Here is a 12,499-nt window from a genome sequence, read left to right as displayed (position 1 = left end):
TATCCTCATGTCTTGATGTTTTTATTTATGCCTCTTAAGCCCTTACTCCTTTAAAAGAAATGGTCTCTTGTCTATTACAAAAGATTTAGGAATATACATATATAAATATCCATAAATTGTCTCTCATATAACCCCATATGTATCTCTTTTCCACATGACAATGTTTCCTTGTATAGTTTGCTGACATTCTCAACAAATTCATTTATTTATGTTGTAGTTTATATTTCGAAAAAAACAAGTAGGCAAAATAAATCTAAAGGACAAAAACACAACCTACATGATCATTACTAACTTCACACGAACAATCTCCTGAACAAAACTGTTTTAACGACTGAAAATTAAAACTGTAAAGTGTAAATAGAAAACTGTCAGGTAGAGATCAAAGACATCTCATCCTCTTTGGAGAAAAATAGGCAGCAGGTAATTGTTCTGAATGTGTAAGAATATAACGTAAGATACTTCATGTGTTCAGCCAATCAGGACAAAGTTATGTTGTCACAGGGCTGGTTCCATAGGCGTGGTTTGTTGGAAAGCCTGGTGACAGCCTATGATGTCAGACTAGCTGCTTAGTTATCTTTGATGCATGTGTTGTCTTGGTGCGTGTGTTGTCTTTGATGCCTGTGTTCTCTTTGGTGTGTGTGTTCCCTTTGGTGTGTGTGTTCCCTTTGGTGTGTGCTATAATCTCATCTCTTATATCTCCTTTGTCCTAGTTGATCGGTGTATGGTAGTGGTAGTACACGGAGAACAGAGAGAGCACTTCCGACAGGAATAGTACGATTTTCAACCTGATTTTTTAAAACTAAGTCAATAACAGAAGTATTGAAAAACAATATCAGAAACATGAAGATGGACATCGACAGCATTCTGGCCATTGTGACGTCCTTTTTCCAAGGCATGACATCAGAACAATGGAATCTTTCGAAAGCAGGCAAACCTGATGTGGCCACAATGACCATACTCGGAGAGAAACTGCTGGAAATTGTCATTTGTATGACACAATCCATCCTAAAGGATCTTGAGAGCACAGGTGTGCCTGTGTCTGAGAAGAGTGTGATTTGCTCTTTGGGCAACACACTTCCTCAGGTTTTTGCTCAGGCTCTTGACGTTCCAGATGAGGTCAATCTTGTAAGTTCCGAGCATTTGACCCAGTTGACTGCCAAAGAGATTGTCGAGTGTGTCAACTCTGTCCTTTCCATGGGCGTGGACAGTGTGAAGGCAACTACTCCTCGTGTCACACCTCCAAAAAGACTACAAGGTATGATTCAACAGGCCAGCAAAATGATCAAGGGACTCATGAGGAATCTGAAACGTATGTGTGCACCTTCTAACAGCAAAAAGAAGGTCTACCAACTGGTCAATGAAGATGACAGTCAGTCATCATCCTCATCCCAGAAGACAATCTCAGAAGACAGAGAAAGTATTCTGGCTGCAAAATCCAAAACTCTCCAGGAGATCATTAAGGAGGTGGTCGCTCAATACACAGAATCTACTGACGATGAAATATCCGACTATGATTCTGAGCAGTTGGAATCTGGCTCCACTCTGGAGATTAAGAATGTTGCAGATGACGTTGCTGAAGTGATTGTGGATGAAATCATGTTGCAAAACAAAGATGATCCAGAAACAGCCCCGAGCACACCCTCTCTGAAGAAAGTGTCTGAAAGGATTAGGACATGCGCTGCAAAGCAGTTTGCCCAAGCGTCCATTTGTCGTATTGTGGGCAGACTGAATAACAAGTACTTTGACAGCCTTTACAACCCGGCCTTTGACAAGGTTTTGGGTAGGCAGTCAATGCAATCTGTCACGAGTGATATTGACGCTCTGCTTCCAACAGCAGTTGGTGAGATACAGCAGGGGCAGAATGGGTCTCAATGGATGGATGATATTTTCAGTGGTGAAACCCTCGAGTTAACCAACAACCTGAATAATATCCTCAACAATCACATAGATAGGTTGAGATTTAAGATGACCTCACGACCAAAAGCCTCACAACCAAGGTGCACAAGCATAACGGTTTGTCCGCCACGTGCGATCATATCAGCTGACATCCTTGCCTTTGTGTGGTGTTTCCTTGGAGTAATGAGGTGGTGGCTTCACACACAGGCAGAAACTCTCACTTCCAAGGTGGTAACACATACTTCAGAAAAAGCTGTGTCAGAGGGCCCGATCGGTGGGGCCAGTCTGCCTTCGGCACCTGGTAAAGGGTCTGGCTCAGAAAGCAAGGTGACCACTCCTGAATTCAGTGAAGAATACAGAGAAGAGCAAGAACCAACAGTGGAAGGAAGGAAATTACCCATCAGGATAATCGTTCTGAAGCTGGTTTCGAGGATCTTTGCTAAAGCAAAGTTGTCGAACACTCTCAGATCACCAAACACCATCATCGAGCGTCTGGTCGAAAACATATGGGTCGAAATCAAGGATGAAGATTTTGAGATCACCCCAAAAATGATGAAACAACTTGACAAAGCCGTTTTCAAAAAAATCTGCAAAAAGTGGCACGGGGTTGTAAGTGTGCTGTTAGAATTGGAAATGAGAGACCCAACACTGGACAAATATATTGTCTCTGTCGTCAAAGATCTGCTTGTGACACCACCATCAAGATCCAGCGCCATCAGTAGATTTTTCTCCTCATTGTGCTTCTCCAAACTCTTTTCATGATTATTTCTGTTTCTTTGAGAATCAAAAACAGAAAACAGTAAAATAATAAAAAGATATTCAATATATCCTCATGTCTTGATGTTTTTATTTATGCCTCTTAAGCCCTTACTCCTTTAAAAGAAATGGTCTCTTGTCGATTACAAAAGATTTAGGAATATACATATATAAATATCCATAAATTGTCTGTCATAATAACCGGTCAAGGCAGATGGCCCACATTGACTTTTTCTCTGTCCACAGTCGTGGCCAATTTTTCTGCGGGAACTATTGGGTTTCTCAAGGATTTTTAAGGTCTTGACCTTCTATGTAAAGTGCGTTGTAAAAAATGTAATGGGTTTTTCTCCAGGTTCTGTGGTTTCCCAGAGGTGGTTCAACATTTGAAAATAATATAATGAAATAAAATTTTGACTCAGATTGGCTGATCTCTTGCAACATCAGTTTCATGTGAAAACCATTGCACTAACATTGAAGTTTACTACTAGGAATATTTTATGAATTGAGGTGTTAGTAATCATCATTTTAGTCGAAAGTCACCCGCTCTTGTGTAGTTTTCACGGTTCTCCTGAAACAACCTTCTGGCAAAGGTAATGAAAGGTGCTTGTTTAGGTAATAGAGGGACAGTAACCAATCAGAGAGCAATTATGACGAGTGACCGATTTTTCCAAATAGGACCATCCAATCGAAGTGTGCCATAATCTGGCGGTTTAAGATTGGCTGAGGTTAAGTAAGATGAACCAATAGGAGAAAGGTGGGTGTCACGTGAAAAGTTGGACGACAGCAACAGACCCTGTGCGCGCGACATTTTATAAACACATGCCGTATATTCAGTCAGGCGCCTTCTTGAACAGCCCTCTGGCTTTCTGTCCATGCAGGACCCCACAGTCCACTATGGCGGCGCCCAGTGCGACTTTAAACTGTGAGGACTTTTCAATGTTCCAGGTAAATTTCAACCAGATTATCAATTTGTGTGATCGTGTCACGGGACACCAGTCAGTCCGGATCGCTGTGGTTCGGAGGTTCCGGTGTCGTGTCGTGTATTTCCGGTGTGACCCTCCTGATCACTGGAGTGGCTGCATGTGGTTGAAGCACATCTCTAATAACTTTAACGCTGTAATAATGGGCTTCGGATCGTTTTAACTTGGTCTTATTTCTGAAAGTACAAGTAAAGATAAAATAGGACAACTGTCTCAAATTGTATAAAACCCAAATGACTGCTCACCATCACCTCCTAGGGGTTCAGAAGTATTTCCAATCCATCAATCTGTTGAATTTTTAATATGACGAAGCTGCAGTTATACACGGAGTACCGACAGACGTCTGAGCGTGAGGCCACAGTCTCTTCAGAGGACAATAAGTCATAACAAATACCCAGACGAAATAAGAACATTATTCACTATATATGGGATTATGTTATGTGCATGTATCAAATACTGAACGTAGCATTGGAGAGCTCAGCTGATCCCCCCCCCTATGTTTTCAACAGGCCTAGCTCATACTGTTCTCTCCATTCAAGCTGCATCACAACCCACCTCCACTCCAGCAGCCCCTCTTCATTCTGAATCTAATCGAATCTAATCAATGTCATGTGTTGAAGCTGTCGCCTGCTCTGTGTGTGGGGGGGGCTTTTAGCTGCTGCTCTCCCTGCCTCATTTTCCATGAAGGCTCACAGAAGGGTGGGGAGGTGGAGGTGTGCTCTCCCTGCCTCAGGCTCTCCATGTGTGCACCAGAACAGAGCCACACCACAAATACATTTTGAATGGAACCCATATATATTTGCTTTGGATGGTTTGGAGTTGACCTGAAGCTGCTGGCTGTCTCCGTGTCCCTCTGTGTGTTTCTCAGGAGGTGCTGAAGGTGATGCGTAACATGGATGACCGCATCGTCCACGGACTGAACACCACCGTGCCCACAGTTTCCTTCTCAGGCAAAGTTGATGCCACACAAACATGCAAACAACTGTATGAATCTGTGAGTGTGACGACCGAGACTGAAATATAAACCTCCACAGTGTCCCTTCCAGAGTTTTCGCCACAATGCATCTTTTGTCCCCCGTGCGCCACACAGATGATGGAGGCCCATCTGAGCAGAGACCAAGCTATCAAGGCCTGTATAGCCAAAACATCTGCGGTGGTGGGACAGCTGCGTGAGGAAAGAGCAAAAGACGGCGAGGACCTGGCAGTCATCAAACAACTCAGGAAGGAGCAGACCAAAGTACGTCCTGTTATCTATTAAAAAAAAGTTTCCTGCATTTGAAAAGCTTGATCATATCATAGTGATGTGATTAAGGTTATTTCTCTCTGGGCCGAGAAACTTTTTTCGTGTACGATAAAGTCTGTGTTACAAACGGAAGGTTTGGACTTTAAAACAAAGTGATGAAAAGGAGAATCTAATGGAACACACTATTGAGCATTATGGGAAATGTAGGATCCTGTGTTTTTACAGTTTGTCCCTATTTCAGTCTCTGTTGCTTCGACTTTTACTATTTTCTCTGTGTCAGGAGTCCCAGACTTTGTAAAAGTGAAATACTAAATCCCTGAAGTACCTTCAATGTATATTCTGTTTTTTTATATTCACTCTTTGGGGGTTTTGTCTGGTTTTGATTCTCCTCTGTATCAGCAACAGAAATCTAAGACACTGAGAAACATTTATTCAGGAAAATTTAAAGAAGCTATCTGACCTGCATCTGCTCGGCCAAATACCACAAATGACCAGTAAAATTGTTTTTATTTATTTTTTGATTAACCCTTTTTTATTAAAATATTAAAGTTTGGGACAGAATCGTGTCTGTTACATTTAAAGACTAATCACTTATCTATCTCTACCCCGCCTCTTGTCTCCAGCTAAAGATGATGCAGTCAGAGCTGAATGTTGAAGAAGTTGTCAATGATCAAAGTCTGAAGGTATGCTCCCTATAATCAGTGTTAACACCCTGTATTAACACAGCGTCACACAGCACCTCATTGATTCCCGATTCCTTTTCTTCAGGTTTTCGGTGAAAGGTGCAGAATCCACTACACGCCTCCGAAGGTGAAATGAAGCTCTGAGTGAGATCAGCTGCTTCACTGGAGGTTCAAACCCAGACTGGAGCTGAGACTGTGACTCCTGCCTGCAGGCGCTTCACCAGACAGACCTCTCTGACCTCTCTTCCAACACACTTACAGTATATTCCTCTGTGATTATTGTATTGCATTACCATCGCTGTAAAACTGTCCCCTGTGTGCTTCTTTAATGAGAATCATTGTACAAAAGGAGTTTTTTTAAATGACAGTGAAATGTTGGCTGTCTGATTGATTCTGTCTTTTCCGCATCCAAAGGAAAATGAGTGGTACAGTTTAATCTTCGCTGTCAAATGCAAATGTTCAGGAAGGTGGTTTGTTGTGCCACCGTTTCAGTTCAGACAATAGACTGTTCAAAAGAGGGACGACCCGTCTCCACTTCTTCCAAAATATCTCGGATATGGGTGCCACCGTCTTGTGCCTTGGACGTCATTTGGAGCCGGAGTCTGCGCAGTTGTGATCATTTTGTGGAGCTGCGATTTCAAGGTCCATTCACAAGACAGTCTGAGCTGTCAATCATGTTGTTTAACTCTGTTTTTTATAGCATCAAATAACTAATTAAAACCAAATTTACTAGAATATGAACATTTGAATGAACCTCAGTGTGACGCCAAAGTTGAGAAAGATGTTTTGAATGTGTACTTTGACTTTTTAGTTTGGTCCATGTCCCATCTGCTAACATGCAGGAGGCAGGGTTTAGGACACATGCTGCAGAGGTCGATCAAGACTGGAGGGAGATTAAGATTTTTGGAGCAGATAAAAACATTTATTTTAGTCCTGGATAGCAAAGTAGCCATTTTAGTTGCTGTAGTTTAGGTAAATGGTTAAAGCTCAAGTCAGCTCTGAATAGTGACAGAAAGTTGATAGAAGCCTCAATATAGTGATAATTAAATATATATCATAACATCACTATTGATGGAACAGAGATTTAACAAAGATAAAGTTTAAACAAAAGTTATTGCACTTGTTTGTAGGAACAAAAAGAGTCATGTGCCGAACAAAGAGGAACATCAGTCACACGGTACACATGACTATGAGTAAAGTCAATGGAATGTGGTTACACACAACAGCTGCTTACTTTAACTCACTGTGTGTGTGGGTTTAATGGACAAGTTTCAACACTTGAATTTGCAGGGTGTGCAGGATTTAATTTGGTTTGGTTGGGATTCGGAAGATTAAGTTACGATCTTCTCCGAAACAGGTATTGCAAGTTTACAGACAAAAGACAATTCAAAGTGCTTTACAAACGCATGGAGGTGTGTTCAGGGGTGACGCTAGAAACTTTTGGTCCTATGAAAGAATATAATGCTGGCACCACCTCGTCACCCCCCACGGAAAAAAACCTAAACCACCAAACTGCCTGGAAAAGTCCTCAAAGTTACTTACGGACTTTGTTGTGCAATAGAGATGGACAATATATATAAAAACATTTTTTAAACACAAAAGTGAATTTTACATCAACAAATTAGTCATAACATTCTGCCTGGAGATGGATGCAGGAAAATAAGAAAAGGGTAGTTGGTTTAACCTGTAAAGGTATCCTGATTTTCAATGGGGTGTTATTTTATTATCTTTTAAAGATCAGTTCAGTTACATTAACATTTCCAGCTTCTCAAATTTTTTTCTCTTTGACAATTTCTTAAATTCAATGAAGAAGTTGGTCCCAGCCATGGGACTAGATTTATACAAGGAAATACATTAGTCACAGAAACCTCACAAACGCTGCAGTTAGAAGTTAATGTAAAGAACTTCAGGTGATGGGCAGTAGTCTCTCTCTCACACTCACTCACACACACACACAAAAAACTCTTCCCATTTCGGACCACTCATCAAGGGTTGATGATACAAAACTTATTGTAGATACTGAAAAACACCAAGAGCTCTGAGACCCACGCTGCCAGTGTAAAGCACGCATTGAACAGAGAGAGGGGTGACATATAAAGGCTATCCTGGAGAAATAAACCCCAAGTATATTTCATTCATAACTTGTTAATAAATACCTTAATTACATGAACTAATTAATAATAATAATAACACTAAGTGTTCTCTTAGGGCCCCTGTCTGTGCTGGGCCCTTGGAATCGTCCTAACCCTCCCACCCTGCCCACACAGAAACAAAAGCAAGAACAAATCAGATTTATTCAATTATCTTTTATTAAATCAGGGCATACAAAAATTTGTTGACATTCTCCTAACATCATGAGCTACACTACTAAGACAGTATACAATTAGATGTAGGGTAACATTGTTTAATACAGAGCCGGGGTAATGTGAGATCAGTTGATTGAACAGCCTGAAGGCACTGATGGGATGCTTTGTTTGGATTGTGGTCCCTTTTATATGACAATAAACTCTTGAATCTTGAATCTTGAATCTGAATCCTTTAGAAATACTCAACGGCGTCGTCGTGGCTTTTGCCTTGCTGTATCTCAGTCAGCTCAAGGGTTCCTCCATGACATGGCAGTTTTTTGTAAACGCGGAGATGAACATGATCATCTGCTCCCACATGGACCTGCAAGGAAACAAGAGTTAGAGTTTGTGTTCACCAGATGAATGCGAGTTCATCTTCGTTTTGCTCCTCTGAGAAAAACATCTGGTTCCACTAAGTGCACCATCTAGTCGTTGAATGTCTCCCTGTAAACAGCAGCCTGCTGCATTTGAAAATGATGCTGTATGAGTCAGAAAGTATGTTTCCATCCATCTGCTCTCATGTGTTTTCAAGTTGTGCATCAAAAATCCTTTGCACTGGAAACCCAATAAAGTAAAAATATCACAGTAGTTTTTAGACTTAGCCACGTCATTTATGGATGTTGGTAATAGTGGTGAGTGTGTAAAGAGTGAATGTTCATTTTTGAGTGAACTGCCCCTTTAAAGATTATATTTTCTATGATGTGTGTGTCTCATCCTCCAGGACTTGTTCTTCTTCTTCTACCTTAATGAAGTAGTTGGTCCCGGCCACAGGCTGCGTCTTGTACGACTTGGCTGTGAACACGTCGTAGGTCTTCCCTGCCTTTGCTTCAGCGTGGGGCTTCATCTACACACCAAGAAGTGACATCAACATCAACATCAACAACAACAACAACAAAACAATGAAACACAAACCCTGTCCATGTTTGAATAGATCCCAGAGAACAGAGAGGAACAATGGTTTCTCTACTCACAGCGTCACAGATCGTCTGGACTTTTTCATCTGCTTCTAAAACCTCAGAGCTTCCACCACACATCATCTTCGCGTCTCTTTATCGCAGCTGAAATCACGATAAACACACTAGAAGCGTCTTTTATTCTTCTAACGAGGAAGTCACCGTGAGTCAGTGATCATATGATGTGTTGGAGCGTACCATCCATCTGCAGGGAAGAGGGGTGGAGAGAAGCGGTCAACGAAGTCATAAACCGATTTATAAATGAAATAAAGTGACACCGAATGAGAATAAAATGTAATATGGTTCAATTGAAACCATTTAAAGTAACATTAATAGAAGTAAGTGGTATGAATTCTTGATTTCGTGTCTTGTTCCACCCCTCTTCACTGACGATGTGTGTTAGTCCGAGGCGCGTCTGTGGTCGAGAAGTGACACATGAGGAATGTTCTCCTAAGACAAAATGTTCATTTAAACATGTTTGTAAAGGTTAATCCATATTAGTATTATTATTATTATAAGTAATCGTAGTAGTAGTAGTAGTAGTAGTATACTGTTAAAAGTACCAAACCTCCCCTGTACCTGCCAGTTTATTATTATTATTATACACATAGATACAGCTCAATTAATGTCGTGTAATATATATAAATGTTGACTAACCTCAGTCAGGTTTTCATGTTAAACTTTTCATCCATCTCATATGATGGTTTGCAGATTCAGTGACTTATTTTAAATCACATTTTTGCAAGCGATGTCATGGTTTTATTCTTACATATTGCTTTTATTATTATGTTTTGCTCTTGTGTAATGTTCGCTCCTTTTTATTGATTCTTCTTATTGGTATTTATTTGTATTTGTATTTAAGAAGTGGATCGGGTCCTCTGCCTTCTTCTCATGCTGCATGTCCGTCAGGATAAAGCTGCCTTCTTGACTTGATAAAAGTTAATGTAAAGAACTTCAGGTGATGGGCAGTAGTCTCTCTCTCTCTCTCTCTCTCTCTCTCTCTCTCTCTCTCTCTCTCGCACTCTCGCACTCTCTCGCACTCACTCACTCTCACTCACTCTCACAGGTAAAAACCCTTCCCATTTCGAACCACTCATCAAGGGTTGATGATACAAAACTAATTGTGGATACTGAAAAACACCAAGAGCCTGAGACCCACGCTGCCAGTGTGTCCAGGGATTACCCACCTCTGTTCTGCTGACTGGAAATCAAGCAAGACTGACAAGCATTGAACAGAGAGAGGGGTGACATATAAGAAGCTATCCTGGAGAACCTTATATATTTCATTCATAACTTGTTAATAAATTCTTTAATTACATGAACTAATTAATAATAATAATAACAATAAGTGTTCTCTGAGGGCCCCTGTCTGTGCTGGGCCCTTGGAATCGATTCTAACCCTCCCACCCTGCCCACACAGAAACAAAAGCAAGAACAAATCAGATTTATTAAATTATCTTTTATAAATTCACGGCATACAAAAAAGATTTGACGTTCTCCTAACATCATGAGCTTCACTACTAAGACAGTATACAATTAGATGTTGGGTAACATTGTTTAATACAGAGCTGGGTTAATGTGAGATTAGTTGATTGAACAGCCTGTAGGCACTGATATGATGCTTTGTTTGGTTTGTGATCCCTTTAGAAATACTCAATGGGGTCGTCGTGGCTTTTGCCTTGCTGTATCTCAGTCAGCTCAAGGGTTCCTCCATAACATGGCAGTTTTTTGTAAATTCTGAGATGAACATATTCTTCTCCTCCCACATGGACCTGCAAGGAACAAGAGTTAGAGTTTGTGTTCACCAGATGAATGCGAGTTCATCTTCGTTTTGCTCCTCTGAGAAAAACATCTGTCTCACTAAGTGCACCATCTAATGCTGAATGTCTCCCCTGTAAACAGTGGGAAATGCTGCATTTGAAAATGATGTTTTTATGAGTCAGAGTATGTTTCCATCCATCTGCTCTCATGTGTTTTCAAGTTGTGCATCAAAAATCCTTTGCACTGGAAACCCAATAAAGGAAAAATATCACAGTAGTTTTGAGACTTAGCCAAAGAGGAAGTTTGTGTATCAATAACAAAATGCAACAAGATGCAATGAGACACACTTGGGGAGAATCTATCCTGATTTTCATAAAGCCTGTGATTTCCACACACGCATTGAAACCAAATCATCAAACCACCTCAAAATGAGGAAAATAAGATCCTCCAATGAATACATGAAAAAAACGAAACATTAAAGCATACATCCACATTTCCCACGTCATTTATGGATGTTGGTCGTTTTAAATGTTTTTCTTTTGATGTGCTCTGTAAACACGACATCTGTTGCACTTGCTGCTCTCTCTGAAGTTTCTGCATTATTTCCCTTAAAAGGTTAATTTGGAGTTTCTCCTCACTGGAGGGTTGGGGGCAGAGTCTGATGCACTTTGATAAGCCCTATGACTCACAGAGGGCTCATGAGTCATAAAATTGGACTGATTTTGTTCCTTGATTTAAGGTTTGACTGGTCCTCTATTATCAAAATGTCATTGTGTCATCTTCTTCTATAACACTGGCACCTCAGTGGAGCATTAAACCTTTATCTTGATTACCTCAACTCGTAATACACACGTGTCAGAAAGTAAACTGTGTTGCAGCCAAATCCAACCGAACTTGAATGTCTGGGCTTACAGACACTATACATGACACCACAGGAGCAGCATGGAGGCTTTTATGTTTTCTGTAGTTTATTTTTAACGTTTGAAGAAGTAGTCACCATTTACTTCAACTATTGGATCGTCATAGTGGTGAGTGTGTAAAGAGTGAATGTTCATTTTTGGGTGAACTGCCCCTTTAAAGATGATATTTTCTATGATGTGTGTGTCTCATCCTCCAGGACTTGTTCTTCTTCTTCTACCTTAATGAAGTAGTTGGTCCCGGCCACAAGCTGCGTCTTGTACGACTTGGCTGTGAACACGACGTAGTTGGTCCCTGTCCTTGTTTCAGCCACGGGCTTCATCTACACACCAAGAAGTGACAACAACAACAACAACAGCAACAATAACAACACAATGAAACACAAACCCTGTCCATGTGTGAATAGATCCCAGAGAACAGAGAGGAACAATGGTTTCTCTACTCACAGCGTCACAGATCGTCTGGACTTTTTCATCTGCTTCTAAAACCTCAGAGAGTCCACCGCAGCACGCCATGTTCGCGACTCTTGATTGCAGCAAAAATAACGATAAACACAAGAAAAGCATCTTATATTCTTCTAATGAGGAAGTCCCTGTTAGCGTAACAGTGAGTAAGTCACCGTTAGTCAGTGATCATATGATGTTTTGGAGCGTACCATCCATCTGCAGGGGAGAGGGGTGGAGAGGAAAGGTCAACGAAGTCATAAACCGATTTTAAAATGAAATGAGGTGACACTGAATGAGAATAAAATGTAATATGGTTCTATTTGAAACCATGTAAAGTAACATTAATAGAAGTAAGTGGTATGAATTCTTGATTCCGTGTCTTGTTCCACCCCTCTTCACTGACGAAGTGTGTTAGTCCGAGACGCGTTCAGGGTCGAAAAGTGACAAATGAGGAAAGTTCACCTCAGACAAAAAGTTCATTAAAACATGTTTGTAAAGGTTAATCCATGTTAGTATTA

General features: G+C 40.7%; 3 protein-coding genes across 3 annotated transcripts; 1 reads left to right on the top strand and 2 right to left on the bottom strand.

Moving 5' to 3' along the window:
- The first annotated feature begins 3,439 nt into the window (after positions 1-3,439).
- Positions 3,440-5,935, top strand: mix23 (mitochondrial matrix import factor 23). The gene is made up of 5 exons (XM_035142737.1): positions 3,440-3,597; positions 4,501-4,626; positions 4,723-4,869; positions 5,499-5,558; positions 5,644-5,935. Exons 1-5 carry the CDS (start codon positions 3,472-3,474, stop codon positions 5,692-5,694), a joined length of 510 nt encoding a protein of 169 aa, XP_034998628.1. The 5' UTR covers positions 3,440-3,471; the 3' UTR covers positions 5,695-5,935.
- A 1,914-nt stretch (positions 5,936-7,849) lies between these two features.
- On the bottom strand, positions 7,850-9,043 carry cst14a.2 (cystatin 14a, tandem duplicate 2). The gene is made up of 3 exons (XM_035142739.2): positions 8,875-9,043; positions 8,646-8,747; positions 7,850-8,225 (listed from the first exon to the last, which is right to left on the bottom strand). Exons 1-3 carry the CDS (start codon positions 8,938-8,940, stop codon positions 8,097-8,099), a joined length of 297 nt encoding a protein of 98 aa, XP_034998630.1. The 5' UTR covers positions 8,941-9,043; the 3' UTR covers positions 7,850-8,096.
- A 1,257-nt stretch (positions 9,044-10,300) lies between these two features.
- LOC118098682 (cystatin-B-like) lies at positions 10,301-12,181 on the bottom strand. Its single transcript, XM_035142738.2, has 3 exons — positions 11,982-12,181; positions 11,756-11,857; positions 10,301-10,628 (listed from the first exon to the last, which is right to left on the bottom strand). Exons 1-3 carry the CDS (start codon positions 12,099-12,101, stop codon positions 10,500-10,502), a joined length of 351 nt encoding a protein of 116 aa, XP_034998629.2. The 5' UTR covers positions 12,102-12,181; the 3' UTR covers positions 10,301-10,499.
- Positions 12,182-12,499: the final 318 nt, after the last annotated feature.

This window comes from Hippoglossus stenolepis, chromosome 19 (genome assembly GCF_022539355.2).
Source record: "Hippoglossus stenolepis isolate QCI-W04-F060 chromosome 19, HSTE1.2, whole genome shotgun sequence".
Lineage (NCBI taxonomy): Eukaryota > Metazoa > Chordata > Actinopteri > Pleuronectiformes > Pleuronectidae > Hippoglossus > Hippoglossus stenolepis.
The sequence above is the reverse complement of the archived record's forward strand: the minus strand, read 5'-3'. Positions and strand labels throughout refer to the sequence as shown.